Source organism: Physeter macrocephalus, chromosome 1 (genome assembly GCF_002837175.3).
Source record: "Physeter macrocephalus isolate SW-GA chromosome 1, ASM283717v5, whole genome shotgun sequence".
In the NCBI taxonomy this organism is placed as follows: Eukaryota; Metazoa; Chordata; class Mammalia; order Artiodactyla; family Physeteridae; genus Physeter; species Physeter macrocephalus.
In genome coordinates this window covers 26,357,512-26,377,109 of record NC_041214.2, presented here as the reverse complement: position 1 = coordinate 26,377,109, position 19,598 = coordinate 26,357,512, and the positions used below count along the sequence as shown (strand labels likewise).

At 49.4% G+C, this 19,598-nt stretch overlaps 1 protein-coding gene and 1 pseudogene across 9 annotated transcripts in view; both read right to left on the bottom strand.

Moving 5' to 3' along the window:
- LOC114486217 (60S ribosomal protein L32-like) lies at nucleotides 1-2,345 on the bottom strand (annotated as a pseudogene).
- Nucleotides 2,346-8,647: 6,302 nt separating this feature from the next.
- TFDP2 (transcription factor Dp-2) overlaps nucleotides 8,648-19,598 on the bottom strand; it is a 178,917-nt gene continuing 167,966 nt past the window's right edge. For 8 of the 9 annotated variants that reach the window (XM_007126490.4, XM_028489107.2, XM_028489086.2 and 5 more), the window contains 3 exons: nucleotides 19,329-19,495; nucleotides 15,202-15,307; nucleotides 14,769-14,990 (listed from right to left, as the gene is read on the bottom strand). In XM_007126490.4, the coding sequence (XP_007126552.1) occupies nucleotides 14,807-14,990; nucleotides 15,202-15,307; nucleotides 19,329-19,495 (457 nt within the window). In that variant the 3' untranslated portion in view covers nucleotides 14,769-14,806. Of the gene's footprint in view, nucleotides 8,951-14,768; nucleotides 14,991-15,201; nucleotides 15,308-19,328; nucleotides 19,496-19,598 lie in introns of those variants that run through there. The other variant, XM_028489112.2, reaches the window with a different exon arrangement.

Genomic DNA, 19,598 nt, shown 5'->3' with positions numbered 1-19,598 from the left:
TTCTCAGCTGTGATTGTCAGTCCCCCGAGACCAGGAGCCTGCCCTCTGTGGCCCTCTGGTCTCCCCTCCCACCCGGCGCTGCCTGTGACATCCCATCCTCCAAGGCCCCGGAGGCCCCTGCACTTGTCGTCTGTCGTACTGACTTCTGGCCATACTCACTTTGCCCCAGTTCCTGAGGGATTTTGCTCAGAACTGAACATTCCTGCAACAGGGCTAAGCACTTTCACATTCATATTTCCCCTGAAATGCCTGTGAGGCATGGAGGGCGGAGGTGAGGCTCCCCTTCTGTGAGGATGGAAACAAGTCCAGCCCAGGGACTTACTTTTAGTGGAGCCGCAGTGGAAATCCAGGTCTTTGCTCCAGACCTGCCATCCCATGAATTCCAGCGTTTCAACGCACTATTGAAAAGCATGGCTGTTTTTATAAGCGCCCGGACCACCACCACTGTGTTTAACTTCACAGCAGCACATAAAACAGTGTTGCTGTAGAATGCAAATGCTTTCACTTTTAAGAGGGTCTCCTCCAGCAAGGCTGCTCTGGGTAAGTGTGGGTGTCCATGTCTCTTCCTGCCCTGACCCGTCTCTGCCAGGCCCATCGCAGCGCCTTGATGTTCCCCACCTCAGGCCACGCGATCCAGGCAGGGCTGCCACACCGACCTGTTTCCAAGGGCGAGGGGTTGCCCGGGCCGAGCTCATCTGCATGCTCTTTGCAGCCACACCGGTTGGTGTCGGGGTGGCATGTGGCCCAGGCTGGTCCAAGAAGAGTAAACCCCAAGACACTGGTCAGGAGAAGCGCTGACCTCTGGGCTAGAGGGCTGGAGGGCAGTGAGGAATCCGGCAGCTGTTGGGGACCATCTGGCCACCATCTGGGGAGAGCTTGCCTGAGAAAGAAACTCACAGGGTCGAGAGGCGGGCAGGGAGGCGAACACAGGTGGGCACAGCCATACCACCTTCAGACACCGCCTGCTGGGGACCCCACTTCCAAAAGACACTTCCCTCCCTGGGAGAGGCTGGTGCAGGAGAGAGAGGGGCTTTGTCCTCGGCCTTAGTCAATTCTTTCCTGGGCCACCGTCCCAACTAACTGCACAGATCTCAACACCAGACTCTCGTTCACCTCAAAACCCAGAGAACTGACCACCCTCACCCCGCCCCCAACTAACTCTGGGCCAAGTGACAGCCTGTTTGACCTGGATTTCTTTGTATAAAACTAAAGACGATACACGTACCAGAACTGAAAAGACTGCCTTGGAGGGACCAGGAGCAGCTCTAATTTATCCTGAAGAGCACAGTCTGGAGCTAGGCTGCTCACTTTCAGTCCTGCCCCCTGCTCGGAGCCGTGTGACCTTGGACAATAACCTCTCTGTTTTCGTAGTTTTGTTTGTAAAGTGGGGTGAGTGCTTAGAAGAGCGCTTGGCAATCTGTGCTGTAGATGCCTTAGCTACTTTTTATTACTGGTGTGTTTTTTTTTTTTTTTTTTTGGCCAAGTGTCACGGTTTTATTAACGCAAACACGATGTGCACACGAGCTGTCTATTCATCTTCTTCACCGTGCAGCCTGGCGTCGGGATTGGTGACTGGCGGCCAGCTGGGCTGCTCCCTCCACGAAGGCCTCGCGGTTCCTGGAGGAGACGCTGTGCGCGGTCCCCGCGCAGAAAGATTGGCTGCGTCAGCAGCACTTCCAGCTCCTTGACGTTGTGGACCGGAACTTCCGGAAGCCGCTGGCAGCGCGTGCTCTGTTCCCTCGTTGCTTCCGTAACTGATGCTGGGCATCAGCATTTGGCCCTTGAATCTCCTGCGCACCCTGCTGTCGATGCCTCTGGGTTCCCACCAGTTCCGCTTCATTCTGACACATCCGTCTGACGGGTGCCTATGAACTTCTTGGTTCATCAGGTTTTGACCATCGTGGGCTTCACGAGTGGTCTGAGGGTAGCCATGATCCCGGGTAGGAGATGCTGCCCGCTCTGCAGGCAGCGCCGAAGAAGAGAGCTATTACCGTTAGGAACAAAGGATTTCTGTCTTCCCTCAGAATCTCCCTGGTCCAGGCGCATCCCTGCACTCTGACCACCGTGGGCATCTGGAGCCAGTGCCCGCTGTTCAGCTTGGGAGACTTGCTAAGGGTTGGTGGCAGTTCCCTGAGGCAGTAGAAAAGTATCTTGCCGCATCAAAGACTAGTCTCTCATTCAACCTTCAGATGACTAAAAGAGTTTTGCCCCAAGAGAGGTGCATCCCTGGCCTGTGAATACACCTCTGGGTGCAGAGACTAGGAAAACAGCTCTGTGCCTGGCCCAGGAAGCCTTTTAATTTATTTTTTTAAATTTATTTTATTTTTGGCTGCGTCGGGTCTTCGTTGCTGCGCACGGGCTTTCCCTAGTTGCGGCGAGCGGGGGCTACTCTTGGTTGCGGTGCGTGGGCTTCTCATTGCGGTGGCTTCTCTTGTTGCGGAGCACGGGCTTCTAGGTGCGCGGGCTTCAGTAGTTGTGGCACGCGGGCTCAGTAGTTGTGGCGCACGGGCTTAGTCGCTCCACGGCATGTGGGCTGTTCCCGGTCCAGGGCTCAAACCCTTGTCCCCTGCATTGGCAGGCAGATTCCTAACCACTGCGCCACCAGGGAAGTCCCAGGAGGCCTTTTAAAATGGGCTTCTGAGTGAGTGTCCCTGGATGGGTTCACCTGTCAAACCAGGCATCTCAAACGTGACTCTGAACTTAAGGAGAGGGCTTGGGGGGAGCCTCGTGTGGGCCCCTCCAGCATTTAAGGCTTTTCCCTCCCTGGATACAAAGATTGGGTGAGGTAAGCTCTCTGGCTGGAACTCTCTCTTTGCAAGTGATTTGGTCTCTTCATGACCTTAGGATAGTCCCTCACCTTCTCTCCCAGTCAAGCTTCTCCTGTGGAGTTGTTACTGATAAATTCACGTGGAAAGCAGCTGGAAGTGCTACGGACTTCTCCATGTAGTTCCTAGTCATCTGCTTTTGACTGTTTAACAAGCTCACTCCTTCCCATGCTTGCTGGCTTCTCTGGGCAAGTGTTCTCTTGTTAACAGCTGCCCACACTCAAGTATGGAAAAATCCAGTGGCTGCTGGTTAGAACAAGTGTGTTAATGGCAGCAGTGGAAAGACAGAACTAGCTGGTACTGGACTGGGGTGGGGGCGGTGCATGAAGCAGCTGTTTCTGTATTGGAAACACAAACCATATTGGCTTGAGACTTATCAGAGAGTGGAGCCCTCATCTTTCCATGGTCTCTTACTGGCTCATAGAAAATAAACTACTAACGTCCTGGTGGGGAGAGAAGCGTATAGTATGCAGGGGCCTGGGCTGGTTGGAAAAGCACAGTCGGGCCTGTGGGCGAGTTGCTAGAAAGGATTTGTCAGGTAGGACCCAGAGGCGGGTGACAGTGAGGCATGCTACCCCCAACCTTCTCCCCAAGAGGCAGAGTTTTTCGCCTTGCATCAGCTTATTTGCTCCTATCACCCACTTACTTCCGAAGCCAGGCAAAGGTCTCACTCTTTTCACCATCTTGTCCTCTCTTGACTCAATCCAGCAGAACATAGGATGGTTAAGAGGCCAGTCTTTCCAGGTTAGCCAGGCTTCGGCCAGATCATTCATGCTGAAGGTGAGAGTGCTATTTGGTTATTCGGGCTAACCAAAGGGTCAGCATAAAGAGTGTGTAGTTCACCTGTTCGTTCGTTCGGTCGTTCGTTCGTTCACTCGTTCAATAAAGACTAAGAACCTATCATTACATAGCAGCTACTGTGCCAGGCCCTGAATTTACAAAGATGAAAGAAAGTCCATGTATAAGAAGCAAGTTCCTGATTGTAGGTTATTTTCAGAGAACTTCTAATTTCTGAGAGACAAAGATTTTCCCTGGGTTCCCTCCCACTGACAGTGAAGCCTGAGAATTCCCGAGTGGAGTGGGTGCCGGTTTGTGATGGTGGAGCCTGTGAGCTGCAGGGGCTTCCCTCCCTCCTCTTGCATGGAGGTCCCTCAAACGGCCCCAGCCAGCCCACCCCCACGTGCGCACACACTCTCATCAGAGGGCGGAAGACAGGTCAAGATGTGCAAACTACACTCCCTACTTTCCTGTGTCTCTCTTCACTTAAAAATTTGCCAAGAAAGTCAACAGACTGTCAACTGCAGAGTGTGTTCTAATACTGCTTATTGAACATGACAAAATCCTACAGAAAAATTAGAATTTTGTCATAGGACGATGCCTAGGAATTACGGAATTTGTGTACACACACGCAAATGTAGAAAAACGTCAACTAAAATTTCTCAAATGCCAGCTCATCCAAGCTCATCAAATGAGTAGACTGTGTTAACTGGCTTGTCTCGTCAATCCATTACCATATACCCAGCAGGACTTTAACTCCATCAGGGACTCCCAGTGCAGCAGCTGGTATTTGTTGAGTCTTACAAACAAAAACCTAAGCAAAGCACACGGCCACCGCACAGGAGATTGTGCTGCTTTCCAGCCGCTACTGGCTGACGGGCCAGGCCCTCCAGCGCCTCCAAGGCCCACATGGCTCATGCTACGTGGGTGTCACAGTTTTTCATTTCTGTGCTTGTTCTGCCCGTGGTGTTTCTCCCCGGACTTTTTTCTCCATCTGCTCCATGTCTGTCCTTTATCATGATGACGGGGAGTGGTCCCAGCCTGCCCCAGCAAGCAGCTACCTCCCCGGCCTAGGCCCACCCCCAGCCAACCCTGCAACTTGCTCACGCTTTTGCCCTCCAGGCTCTGAGAAGACTTTCAAAAGGGATTCAGGGTGGGGAAGCCATGGGGGAAACTCTCTCCCCTCAGCAAGCAGATTCCTTTGGCCAGGCCTGTTCTTAACCTGCCCAGTCAACGTACAGGCCAGGTTCCTGGCACAGAGGCCCAACAGGAAGGGAACAGCTGCCCTGATACCCACCCTCAATCCAGAGGTTTTAGAAATGTCTTTAGAGAAGCTTGTCTCTGGAAGCCCTGGAGAAGGTGTTGCCCGTTAACAAACACTGTCTTTGAAGACAGACGCCTCCTCCAAAGGTCTGCATCCAGGAGTGCAGGTGAGGAAGCCAGAGCCTGTGGCTTTTGAAGCTGCCTGTCTTCTCTGCGGTGCTGCCAGGGTCGGAGCCAACACCTAGGTGGAAGAAGCAGCAGCCCCACGGCCTGCCCCGGCCCGCCTGCCTGTCTGACGAGGCCGGGGGACACGAACCGCCCCCAGTAGGAACTGCAGTTGGATGGTCTCCGTCTCCTTACATGCCTTTAGTCTGACTTTCAAGAGTGTCCACTGGGCTCACGTTTTGGTGTGTTTTTTGTTTTTTTTTTTTTTTTTTTTTTTTTCTTTAAAGCAGAAGGGTGAGAGTGATCTGCAGCTGTTGGGTCATTACCTTCCCATAAGCTAACAGAATCATGAGTTGAGCCCTTTGATGCTGCTAGAGCTGTCAGAGGCTCTAACCCAGCCAGTGTTGTCTGACCAGGGGTGTAGGAAGGGTAATTAACTATGGGTAGTGAAGCAGGACTGTGCTTCCACGTTAAAGCAAGTAAACCACTCACACCTGGAGAGCACTCAGATCCAAATATTTAGCAACGAGAATGAGGGGGATTGGGGTATATCTTATTAAGCCCATTAGGGAGACATCATATCACGGTTTGGTGTGTTTTTTGTTTTTTTTTTTTTTTTTTTTTTTGCGTGCTGCATGGCATACGGGATCTTAGTTCCCCAACCAGGTATCGAAGCCGTGCCCCCCGCAGTGGAAGCGCGGAGTCTTAACCACTGGACTGCCAGGGAAATCCCTGGTTTTTGTTCTTAAAAAATAATTTCCACAAGTATTTTTGAAGTAAAAAAATCTATCATTCTTATAACTGTTAATAGTGATTTATAAACTGAATTTTGATAAACCTTGAGGAAACTGTTCATCTTTTAGATGATCGCAGGATGGGCAGGAGCCAAAGAGCCCAGCACTGCTCCAATGGCCAAAAGGCCTTGGTCTCTGCTCCAATGACCCATCGCACGAAGCAGGCTGCACTTAGATGTTCTACAAACACCTTCTGTGAAAGCACTTCTTGTTGTGTTCAGATTAAAGGTGCAATACAAGGGACTTCCTTGGTGGTCCAGTGGTTAAGAATACGCACTTCCAATGCAGGGGACGTGGGTTCGATCCCTGCTCAGGGAACTAAGATTCCACATGCTGTGGGGCAACTAAGCCCACGCACTGCAACTACTGAGCATGCAAGACACAATTAGAGAGCCTGCATGCCGCAACTACAGAGCCCATGCGCTCTGGAGCCTGCGCACCACGACTAGAGAGCCCACGCACTGCAACTACTGAGCCCGCACGCCAGAACTAGAGAGAAGCCCACGTGCCTCAGTGAAGATCCCGTGTGTCACAACTAAGACCCGATGCAGCCAAAAATAAAATATATTTTTTTAAAAGATGCAATACAAGCCTTTGTTCACTGGAGGTTCACAAACAAATCTATTTATTAGCAGAATCTGCAAATAATTCCTGTGGAGATGGTACCTTTTTAAGGACCATTATTTTGGGGCTTTAGTGCATACTCTTTGGGGGATTTCTAATTAAATTCTGGCTTTTGGGGGCCATGGCCAAGTGCTAGGGCATGAAAACAAATCTCCTGACCTCAGTACGATAGACATCATAGTACTCGAGGCCCTTGAGCAAGGCAGGAGACAAGCAGTCGAGAAGGAAGTGGTTGGTGATGGGAGGAGAGCTGTGCCCCCGTGGCAAAAATGTCAAAGTGATTTGCATGAAAGTGAAAGAGGGGTCATGACAAATTGTACTTTGCATTCAGTGGGATTGGTTTCACCCACCCTGATACAGGCCTTCATTTACCAGAGAGCATTTTATACGCTTAGATTTCCTGAAAGCAAGTTTCAGCAAGAAGCTGGAAAGGCCTTTCAGGAAGAAGGCTGAGCTGGCAGTGAGCAGGGAGCTCCCGGGCATTTGGCAGTTGTTCACAGTATGAACACACGGAGCCCTCTTCCCAGGCCAGAAACGGGAAGTTTCAAGGTGTCTTCAGGCGGAAGCAGCAGTAAGAGGAGCCAGCGCTCAAATAAATAAGACACAGAAATGGAAGAAGGATGGAACTACAGGAGCAGTTCGTCTGTCAGATGGAATGGGGAAAAACTAGCTTCTGGGAGTAGGAACCGAGAAAGGCAACCGTCGATCGTCAGATGAGTTCTGGCTTCTGGGGAAGACCCTTGGCTGAGGCTGTCTTCTCCCCGATGCCTTGTCGCCTCAGCAGAGCCCAGCTCAAGGAACTGGGTATTGAAGTAAACAACTGCTGGGGCTCTGTGGACATCTCCCCAGTCAATCCCGTGGCCACTGGCTGTGTTGACAGCTACCAAGGACACTCCCAGCAAGCAGTCTCTCACGACATCCCCCATGTGGCCACAAGAGCAAAGCACGTCCTCATGGCCAAATAAGTGATCCAGCGTTGCTCGCATGGGTCCTTGGACACGTTCGCCAAATGGCCCCAGGAAGGAGCTGCTCGTGCTACGCAGCAGAGAGGACCTGCTACCGGCTTGGGCTCACCACTCCAGGAAGTCCCTGGGAAAAGGGGCGGGCACTGGCTCCCCCCTTCAACACCGGACAGGCCACACCACCGTCACTGCCTTGGTCTGCTCAACTCGTGAGAGTCTTTATAAGGGAGGATGCCTTTCTTCCTGGACTAACAATTCTTTTTGTTTTCGCCACGCAGCATGGCTTGCAGGATCTCAGTTCCCCGACCAGGGATCGAACCCCTGCCCCCTGCAGTGGAAGCGCGGAGTCCTAACCACTGGACCCCCAGGGAAGTCCCACTGGACATTAACATTCAAGTGAGTGCTTCCTTAACCATTTCCTAGTGTCTCTCTAAGACGTGGCCCCATCTGCCGTCCCCAAATTGCCGCAAAGCCTGCCTTCTGTCCACGCGCCCACCCCGCACCCAGCTCAGGCTGCATGTAAGACAGCGTTATCAAGGGCGCCCACCTCTCCCAAGGCGGCAGAGATTGCTTGAGCAGGAGGTCCTGGGGGCTGCGGTGGCTCCTGGGGCCTGGGAGCACTCTGTACCCATCACTGTAGCTCTTCTCTCTGATGCCGGTTTGGTTAAAGGGAAGATGAGCATTCTCCCTAAAAAACTGTATTCCGGTCGGTCGTTTCTGAGACTGTAAAGACATTATTCTTTAGGCGATTATCTGCTAAAGTGATCTCATAAAGATGTAAAATCATAGGTCTCCAACGCAGAAAACCTTTTAAATGTCTGACATTTCCATCCTCGGTGGGACAGGTGGTGGATGTGCATTGAAGTGCCCTGGGGACGTGACCTGTAAGTAGTGAGCGGGGCGGGGTGGGGCAGAGGGTAGCTGAGCCATGATGCAGTCGTCAGAGGAACCAGCCAATTCCCCGAGGCACTCTGACGTGGAGAGAGCCCTTCAGATACCCCAACTGGGGGCAAGGCGGCTGGCCCTCTTGTACCCCTCACTGGCTGCCTGTGGTGTATAACCTTGGGCGAGGCAGCTCCCTTTTAAGGGCAGTTCCTGGGCAGAGGGACTCAGATGGGGCCGGCGTCTGGGCACTGCACAGTACTTAACCACCACCACCATCAGCCTGCTAATGATGAGACCACAATTATTTTAAATTATTTATTTTTTCTATAGTACATCTCATTCAAATCATGGAACAGTCTTGATACATTTTTTTCCTCAAGCACAACTTAAACTCATTTCAAATGCTTATTCTTTCTTTCCTTCTTTTAATCTTTCAGGATGGACAAAGACACACTTTAATGGACAAAACAACCCACTCAGAGTTTATTAAAAATACAGCTTCCCAGGCTCCACACCCCCCCCCCATCAGAGCTTTTGAGTGAGCGTCTGGGGTGGGTCCTAGGGAGGCAAAATTTAAAAACTCCCCCCATCAATTCTGCTGTGGGTGGTCCTTGAACCATCCTGACAGGAACACAGATTAGGACTTGTCCATTACCTATTGGAAGCAATTTCAGAAAACCCAGGAATAATTAAGTATACAGAAATAGCTCTTCTATAAAATTTCCATATAAAAATAATGGTATTTATTTACAAAGTTTGAGAATGCTACAAAATAATCATATTAGGTTAGATACTTCAAGCTAATAAAGTCTACATTAGGCAGGTCAGATGTGGTGTTTGCATTTTCCCCTTATTTCTCTTGTTTAAACTGCTTAAAGCATGTGGCACCATGATGTTTCCTTCATGCAGAAAAACGCAGAACTATATTTTCTGGAAATAAAACCTAACAGCACGTGATCAGAGTACAACATCTCCAAATGAAAAGGTGAACTAGCTGGGGATTTGGGCTCATGGCCTTTCTTTTTTTTCTAACAGTCAGGGTGGTGATGGCAAGCAGCTGCCTCGAGACCTCACAGTACTGAACGGTGGGCCTCCGAGCTCCGGCACGGCGGGTGGGTCCGCCTTTCGGGACACCGGACGGTTGAAGCCGCCCAAGTTCTACTGGGAAAAACAGAACTGCAACACGCTCAGAGAAGTCTCTTAGCAGAAGAGAATCTGGGTCCCCCGAGACTTTTGGTTTGAGAAGCATCTTTGACCCCAGTCGTGAACACGCGGAACCATCGGGCCATTTGTTATTAGTGCCTGGCACGTCGAAGACAGCGCATGCGAACTGACAACATGGTGAGTCTGAAGCGACACAGTGATGGGTTTTAAAACCCAAACATGATCTGGGGGCGCCTCCTTGTTGAGACGGACACGGACAGAAAAAGGCTAACATTGCTACAGAAGGGCTCTGCCCAGGGAGGAACGGGTTTCTTCTAAGCCTGGGTCTTGCGAGCCGGGAGAGGCCCGAAGCGGGCACCACAGCCTCACGCCGGGACTCCGAGCAGGGCCCCGCTCCTGCTCCTCAGCTGTTTAGCACTTGGTGTGACAGAGGGCTGATGCTAATCCAGAAGCCCTCTGGGAGGACCGGGGTGAGGGCTGGGTTTGTAGGAGGCAGTGGGGCCCTGGGAGGAGGGAGATTCGGGATGCAGGGCAGGCTCTGCCAGACAGGCTGAGGGGCGTCAGGCCCCCGGCTGGTTTCACATGCCTGAGTGAGTGGGCAGGGTCTGCCCCTATTCTGAGGCCCTCGGTGGTGAAGGGGCGAGTCCTGCCCCCGTGTGTCCGCTACACTGGCTTCTAAGGCAGCTACAGGCAGAGGAGCAAAGTCCAATCTGCTGGAGTAGCAAGGGGTCACGACAGCATGGAATTCACAGGCCTTCGTGTAAAGCGAAGGTCCTGTAAGAACAATACAGGATTTTATCTGAAAGTACAGCTGCACAGAAGTAAGCCAATATGCTTTCTTCTGTCACAAGTGCGTGGTCAGTGAACAGCTGCGGCCACTGAAACTTCTGTACTTGTCAGGGACTACCAGGGCAGGCCTGGAGGGGCAGAGTTGGTGCCCTCACCTTTTCTTCCTTAGCACAGTGTGAGTGTAGAAGTAGATGGGAAAACGGGATCCCGAAGGTTATCTACGCACAGCTTTCCAGAGAGATCTTGGCTAATTCCTGAGAAATGTAATTTACATGGGCATTAGCTTCAGTTTTTTAGAAAACGGTAAAGTCAACGTCAGACACTTTTTCCTTTTGGGTCATAGTGTTCGGCTTGAATGGAAGTTAAGCAAATGAACTGAACGTTGTATGACTGTGAATGAGCGGGCAGGAGGCACGTTTCTGAGGGCCGGGCGTCATGCAGGGCCCTGGCACACACCGTGGGTCTGGATAGATACGTGTGAGTGATGTCAGTGCTGGGGGACCACTGCCTCGGGTGCCTGAAAATGGGGAACCTATTTGGGAAAACGATCCTCAGGTAGTCTTCAGCTCTGCTAAAACTAGTCCATATGCAGGATAAAAGATTCTCTTTTATACATCTAATATAAAAAGTAGATCTTTATGTATCTAACAAACAACTTGTAAAACTAGAAGAAAAACACCTAGAAAAGTTCTCCATTTCTACTCACTTTCCTATTGTGTAGGTTCAATTGGAAGGTAACAGAGCCAACAAGGAGACCTCCATGGGTTAGAATGTTCTCTTAGTTTATGGCTACTGCTGGTAGCTAAGTTTGGTTTTCTTTTGTTAATAAATCTTAGAAATTCCCTGACAGACTCCAAAACGTACACTGCAAGCTGGAAGAGTGGGGGCCTTTGGAATTTAGCAGAGGTTTCCAAGTGCACGTTATGGGGTAGGGTGGCCTGCTAGGGAGGTCTTTCAATTGTCTGATTCACAACAAAGTCACTTTCTCAGGGGGCCTTCCCTGGACACCACCAGCCAAAGTAGCCTTTCCCCCACTGCCCCATGGCCCTGTTATTTTTTCCATAGCACGAATCAACCTGAACGTCTTCTGGTCTCTATTCACTCAAACACTTACTGAAGGATTAAATCTTCCATTCACTGTCCAGCCCCTACCCTGCAGGGACCGCTGTGGCAGTGCGGCCTTAGAGGCTACCTCACAGACGTGCCTGAGGCGAGGGGGCTGGCGAGGTATCAAAGGCCACCTGAAGTGAGTCACCCATGAAGCTGACCAGGCCTCTCCCCGTGTGTGGTTCTGGTAGGAGGAGCTGAGGCGGTTCCCTTCTTTTGCTAACCCTGCCCCACCTATGCCCACTATGCTCTGACCGTCCCAGGGCCCAGGTTACACCCAACCTTTGCTCTCTACAACCTGAGCGGCCCTCTGTTTTAGCAAACAGCCGAGTTTCTGAGGCCTGCATGGCTAAAGTGAGCCACTCCTTTGTGGAGTATCTTTGCTGGAATTACCTGCAGGGGCTCATGTGTATCTGGGGGCTGACCCCGGCATCATTTTTCAAGTAGGGCAGAGTATGGTGACAACTGTAAATTCTGCTAATGAAGAGAGTTACCCTCTTTATCCTGGTAAAATGGCAGCCAACTGCAGACAGTTTTCTCCCCACCATTTCTAGAAGACAGGGGTCGTTTGTAAAGTTTTGCAGGGGGGGTGGGGCGGGCAGCGCTGAGAGGTGAGGAATCACCGTCTTAGCACCTCCTTTCCTGGCCCCTCCCCGAGGTCCTCCATGATCATAAGGCACAGTTTATGTCAACACTTACTGAAGCTGCTCCCATCACCTTGTCATCACAAGAGAAAATGAAGCGGGTGAGACAGACGCGCAGCGGGGAAGGGCAGGAAGTGTGGGCGGGTGCCTGGGCGCCGTGGGCACTGCCTGGACCCTCCCACATCAGGGCCAAAGACGGCAGGCTTGGCGCCACCTGCGCGGGTGCTAAACGGATCACGACTTTACTGACTGGGCGACACTGTGCGCCGGAAAGGTTACCGGATACACTGGCGCTTGAGGGAAAAGGGGACTCTTGAACTTCCCCCAAGCAGAGTGTAACCAGCACCCTCTGGGAGGGGCGTCCGCGTGTGTGTACATGCGCGTGTGCAAATAACCCCAAGTGCTACTCTTATAGAGAAGCCTGGATGTTGTAACCACAATTTCCTTTTTTTTTTTTTTTCCTGTTTGATTTCTGTATGAAATTGTGACTGAGTAATGAAATTTAGAACCACATAAATCTGTTTAGGGGAGAAGCAGAAGAATGACAGAATTTCTCTTTCTAAACATCTGAGTCTAGCTTCCTGCTCAGGTAAAGTCCTTACACCAGCGACACGTCCTGTGACCACAGTGTGACTCTGTAGGGCATCCTCAGCAGTAACCCAAGTGTGTCACTGAGCAACGGAGGCCACTTCCTGCCAAACAAACACCACACACCGCTCGCTGGCTGCGGCGGCCACTGATGATGGGGCACCAGTAATGAATGGTAAGAGTCTTTGGTTGCTTTTTCTTTTAAGCCCATATTTTATCAGCAGCAGAGAGAGAACAGAGAAGGGGATCGGTGCCCCACGAACTCTGGCAAGGATCCTGCTACCTGGTAGAGGAGTGCTCACGATTGGTGTACCTGTCATGAACGCTGATGCGTGGCCCTGGGACCTGCGGCATGGTATTCTGAAGTCTGAAAAGCCCGCTGTGGCCCTGGGCCCCTTTCAAGTACAGGGGCAAGAAAAGTTGCGCTTGGGAGAGGGAGAGACAGCCTGAAGGAGACCTGGTTTTCCCTGACGGTGCAGCTGACACCTTCCAGGCAGAACGTGCCCTGGAGGCCCTTGGGCCCTCCCTCCCGCGCCCACCCTGGCCTCAGGGTGGCCCGAACTCACTCAGGCTGCGATGGGGTCCTCCGGCACCTGCCTCCACCTCTCCGGCCCCTCCGCACTCTGAGTCTGCGCTATGGCTTATTCCTGACAGAATGCGTTTTGTCTCAAAGGAACTTAGCGTTGTACCTCCTTGTGTACTGGTCGTTTGGGTCAGCCAGGTCCTTCCCCGCCGGCTCCCTGTGGGCGCCGGCTCCCTGTGGGCACCGGCCCCCGCGCTCCCCCGCGGGGCTTAGGAAAGAGCTGGTTTGGGCTGAGCTCAGCGCTGAGCCCACAGACGCTGGATGCGTAATCTCGGGGCAAATCCAAATGATTCAAGTCAGATTTAGAGTTAATCTTCCATTATTGTCTGCTCCTTTCCAAGGCCTTAACTAATGTGCGCTTAAGTCGGGGTTTGGCCGTGTCTCCACACTCGTATTCAGAGGGGCGGGAAGTGAAGCCAGCAGTGCGCGGTTCCTAGTGGCATCTTTGGCTCTGACCTGACACTCTATGCCTGATCTACTGCACACCCAGTCACCTGGAGCGCTCAACGTTTTTTTGGTGTTTCTGTGAAACACTGAATATCGGGTGAGTGAGTTGAAATGCGTTTGACCCAGGAATCAACCCAATATGGTCATTTTGATGAATGAGAATGTACCAAAGGTGACATGGACAGGAAAACATTGCTGTTCGTATTCTGGAAATACTTTTCAGACAAAAGTAATGACAGTTCATTTTCACAAATTGCACACTGGGTGAAATCATACAATTACGGCAGGGAACTGTAAGCAAGCAGCTCGGTCACGGGGACTTGTTCCTTTGCTTTGTTCTAGGTGAACAAGCGGTGTGAAAGGCATAGCTCTGATTAAAACGATAGAGACAATTTCCTTCTCTTGTAAAACTCCAGATTTAGGTTGCTGGCGAAAGGCAGTGCTGGCAAAGTATTTAATGCACGTGGAAATGCTATTCTATTTTGGCTTCCAGAAGTAGCCCTAGAAAATTCTATGCACCAATGCATTGGCTAATAGTGATCATTTCAGTTTGACTATAAATTATTCTAAATGTCACTTAAGTACTCAAGAATTAGCGTTCGCTCCTTTCTAGAAGCCGTCTAAGGCAGCTGATGCGTAAAGCACCTCGACTAGACTTTCAACTAGTTCAGCGGTTCAATCTGTGCTCCTTGGGCCACGAGGGTCTCCATCCCTCGCTGTACAGCTCCTCCCACCGGGAACCTCTCGCGTTCAGCTCCGCCTCGGGAAAGGCAGCCCAGAGCAGGGAACGGGGCGTGGGGCACATGGCCATCGGGGACTGTTCATGGAGCCACCTCGGCAATAAGGAGGGCTGCGTGGGTTTGGGGGCCACGGCGCCCCGCCTCACGGAAGGTAAATGCGCTGCGTTCGTGCTGCCAAGTCAGGGACTATCCCCTCTGCCACCTCCAAGTACGTGCTTTGTTTGCCATGTGATCTACTGCTCTGTCGTTCAGAGTTTTCATTCACACTACGTTAACTTTCATCTCAATCCTCTCAGCCTTCAGGTAATTTGCTTATTGTGTTTCCCTAGTTTTCACTGAACACACAGTGCAAACAAAGGCAAAGACCGAAGCAATCGTTTCAAACACAAGAGCTCACACTAAAAACACACATGAGCATCAAATAGCAGGACGTGGGTTTGCGCCTGTCTTTATTCTGGGGAGGAGGAGTCCTCCTCGTCCTCGTCCTCGTCCTCGTCGTTGAAGGAACAGGGGGTCTCGCCTCGGGACTCAGAGCAGTGGCAGGCGGCACTGCCGGGCTGGTGACTGTCTGGGGCAAGGAGCCGCCCCGTTGCTAAGGCCACTTCAGCATCCAAGCACAACCCTTGCTTTACACTAGCAAACAATTGAAAACACACAGGCTCATTAACGTGGTAGATGTTGTAAGCTTTGGAGAACACAGGGAAGAGAACCCGGGAAAGGGGGGAGCCGCAGGCGAGCTCTGCCGGAGCCGCTAGGGACCCGGCCGGCGCAGCACGCTGGCTCTCCCCTCCAGGGAGGGTCAGGGCTTCACGGCTCGCCCTTCTAACCCTGAAAAAATACGTACCTTGATTGGGACAAGGTGGCACCAGTGGTCAGGTCTAAGTTTGAAACTGACTGGGTAGAGTTCAAAAGCAGTCCCTGATTTAACCACGACGGTCCTGTGGAGATATCTACGGGGAAAAACAAAAACAGATGGCAGCTCTGTAAGTTCCGTGGCTGCTTTTGTTATGGCATGAAGAAAACACAGACAAGTAAGGCCTTCGGCCTGTTCTAAATTACAGCCGGACGAGTCTCCTGCCCTGGGAAGAACCCAGGTTTCTTCAGCTTGGAAAAAAGAAATTTCTAGAACATAAGAGTGGGGGAGGGGGGGAGAAAAATACAGGAAGGCAGACTATAGCAGGAAAGAATTCAAATTAAACCAATCACAGACTCTCTTCATTCTTTTTTCTTACAGAAGACCTCGAGAGGGCAGCTCACGCAGTACAGTGAGAGCTGTACTACTCCAGGACACCCGCCGGACTCAGCACAAAAGCCTCTGGCCGGGGTGTTAACAAGCCGAGCACAAGTGGGTGGAGACAAAGTCAAGTCAGAATATCTTAGGCCAGAAGGACAGACACATTTTTGCCAAAGCCCCCCAGCATGCCATCTTTTCGTGCCCCCTGGTGAACTCAGTGCTTTTAGGCACCAGAGGTCTAGTCTTCTTCCTGGTACCCTCTGCTTTACAGCTTGAACTAGACCTTATTTTAAAAGACCACACACAGTCGCGTTTTTCACGAGGGCGAGACAGGCGTTACTGTTTTAGTCTGTATGAAATATTTTGGCTACGTCCTTGCAATCTCATTTTCTATGCATTTACCATAGTTCTCCTATCACGACCGTGACCAATTCTTATTGTACTTCAACTTGTTTAACCCTTGTCTCCTTATCTAGAATGCTAGCTCAGAGAAGGCAGTGACTGGAACATCTAAGTGTTACCGCATGAAGAAGTATCATCTCTTTCAACAGTGAGTTTACAACACAGGTGGTTAAGTACAGCAGAAATGCATTCGTAAAAAAGAAACTTATTTGACTTACATTGTCAGATAAGACCAAGTGTATGCTGAGAAAGTGTAATTTGCCAAATGAGCTTTTATTATATTTAATCAAAATAGTTTTATAATCACTGTGCAAAAAGGAAAAGAAACTGTGTACTGGGATTGGAAACTCCACTATCCTGGCGCTACCTGACCAAGTGAGAGGCTTCCCGCGTAGGAAAAAAGTAAACTAAATGACTACATTCATCTTAAAATGGCCTTGTGGATCTTTTCTTCACAGGCGAACTAAGGCAGCTGTGGGAAAAAAACACAACAACAAAAACCCTTCAATTCTAAGAAGAGGAGTAGACTTTAAACGCATACAATAAGAACAAGTCCGTACATAATGAAATTAAAGCCAGAATCCTGTGCTAAGTGTGATTAATTAGTATGTATGGAAACCTTCTGCCAGAACACAGCTCGTGACACATTTTCTTTTCACAATGGCTCTGAAAAGCCCACACAACGGTTCTCACAACCCTCCTCAAGAGCCACCCTGTCCCTCCACATACTGAAGGCACACGCTTCTGCTTCTGAACTAACCTGAAAGTCGTATCCCAGTCTGCAGCCACCCTGTCCCTCCACATACTGAAGGCACACGCTTCTGCTTCTGAACTAGTCTGCAAACAAGGTCACGAAGAGATCAAAGCCACAGAGCCCGCCTAATCGCCCTGAGTCTTTTCACTGAGAATGAGCTAAAATAAAGTCCTGGTGATTTATGGAGTAAGAGCTTTATGCAGACCCTGCTGGACGGCTAGAATGCCTGAGCTGCTAATAAAACAGGAGGTCCTTCTCTGGGGGGAGCGAGGGGAGAATGGAGCGGGTCGGGGTGAGGATGGGGGACTGGGTCGCTGAGGGGCAAGAAGAGGGGGTCACATTTGCAGGAGGCGGGTGGTGCGAAATTAAGAACTAAATCCAACAGAAACCAAATCTCAGTCAACAGACACTTGTGTTGTGACTAAAGGGCCAAAACCATAAAACAAAATAAAAACTACCTCTCTGCTTATATTTGACTTAATATACTTTAGAATTTCTCATCATGTTTTAAAGGCATTTTAATATTAGTTCTAGGTAGTAATGCTTATAAATGAAGGAAACTGGCAAAAGCAAAGGCAAAAGAATGCTTTTGTCTATACATCCAAATTATATGTGCAGAATATACCACAGTCTTAGGAACTAGGACAATCATAAAGAAGATTTCTGAATTAGTGAAAATCTGAATTTTAGAACGTGCAAAACACAGTGTTTCCATTTTCAAGTACACTCACTATACTCTTAAAATAAAACACCCCAATTTAAAAATGGGCAAAGGATCTGAATAGACATTTCTACAAGGAAGATATACAAATCGCCAGTAAACACATGAAAAGATGTTCACCATCATCAGTCACTAGGAAAATGCAAACTGAAACCACAGTGAAACACCACTTCACATCCACCAGGATGGTTGCAATAAAAAAGATGAACAAGCGTTGAGAAGGATATGGAGAAATCAGAACCCTGGTACATTGCTGGTAGCATTGTAAAACAGTACAACTGCTTTGGAAAATAGTTTGGCAGTTCCTCAGAATGTTAAAAATACAGTTATCATATGACCCAGCAATTCCACTGCTTGGTATACACCCAACAGAACCAAAAGCTTATGTTCATAAAAAAACATGTACAAGAATGTTTATAGCAACATCATTCATAATAGCTAAAAACTGAAAACAATCCCAATGTCCTCCAGTTAACAAATGGATTAAAAAAATGTGGTATATCCACAAAACGGCAATAAAAAGGGATGAAGCAGGATGGATGAATCTTGAAAACATTACACTAAGTAAAAGAAGTCAGTCACCGAGGCTACATATGATTTCATTTATATGAAAGGTCCAGAATGGACAAAGCCACAGTGACAGGAAACAGATTAGTGGCTGCCAGGAGCCGGGAGGAAAGGAGGAATAAAGGGTGACTGCTAGTGTATGTGGGGTTTCTTTTTGGGGTGATAAGACGTTTTAGAATGAGATAATGGTTGGTGATGACTGCATAACCCTGTGAATATACTTAAAACCACTGAATTGTACCTTTAAAATGGTGTATTTTGGGCTTCCCTCGTGGCGCAGTGGTTGAGAATCCGCCTGCCAATGCAGGGGACACAGGTTCAAGCCCTGGTCTGGGAAGATCCCACATGCCGTGGAGCAACTAAGCCCGTGCGCCACAACTACTGAGCCTGTGAGCCACGACTACTGAGCCCGCGCGCCTGGAGCCCGTGCTCCGCAATAAGAGAAGCCGCCGCAATGAGAAGTCCACACACCACAACGAAGAGTAGCCCTGCTCGCCGCAACTAGAGAAAGCCCGCGCGCAGCACCAAAGACCCAATGCAGCCAAAAATAAATAAATTTTTTTAAAAAATGGTGTATTTTATGGTACATGAATTAAATCTCAATTTTAAAAAATTACAATACCATTTCACATCCACCTGCCTGGGAAGATAAAACTCTTTCACTCTGCAGGTGAGAGTGTAACGTGGCAAAATCAAATTGGAAAGCTGTGGCATCATCTACTAACGACGAAGATGCACCCGACCCTGACCCAGCAATCTCACTCTATACACTTGCACACGGTCACCGGGATACAGCTACAGGAATGTTCAAAGCAGCACGGTTTAAATGTCAAGAGACTGGAAACAAAACTAAAGGTTTATGATCAGTAAAATGAACAAATAAATTGTGCTTTACCCACATACTACAATTCTATGCATACTAGAATTCTGTGTAAAAATGCATCAATTACAGCTATATGAAATCATGTGGACAAATCTAAAGAACATGATATTGACTGAAAAAAGTCAAATCACAAAAGAATATATCACTATGATTCTATTTATGTAAAGGTGAGAATTAGGCAAAACTAATAAATTGTTTCCAGCTTACTATATTTGTTTGTGTTTGTGTCTCTAAAGAAAAGCAAGTAGTGATAAACAAATTCAAGAGAGAGGTTACATTTTGGGGTAGGGAAGGGCACAGAATTGAGGACGGGCATACAGTGGGCTTTAATTTTCTATGAGAAAGGTTTTAGCAAGTTAGGGTCTGACATTTAATCAAGGACAACACTGAAAAAGCATGAGTTAACATACCTGTGATATAACCTTCTAAAGCCTTTGGCACCAGTGATTTAGCAAGTTTCAGATCCTCCAACGAGCATTTGCCTGACTCCAGGCCAAAGGACATTCCCATCCGCTTCAGCACTTCTATGTCATCATGAATCTCAAAGGTGTTGTCAAAATTAAAAAGATATTCAAACCTGCATCAGGAAGCAAAGTTAGTGTGGGGTTTTCTGCGGTACTGGGGAGGTCTGAATAGTTTTGTACTCTGCATATTCAATAAAAGAATGAGGACCTAAGCTC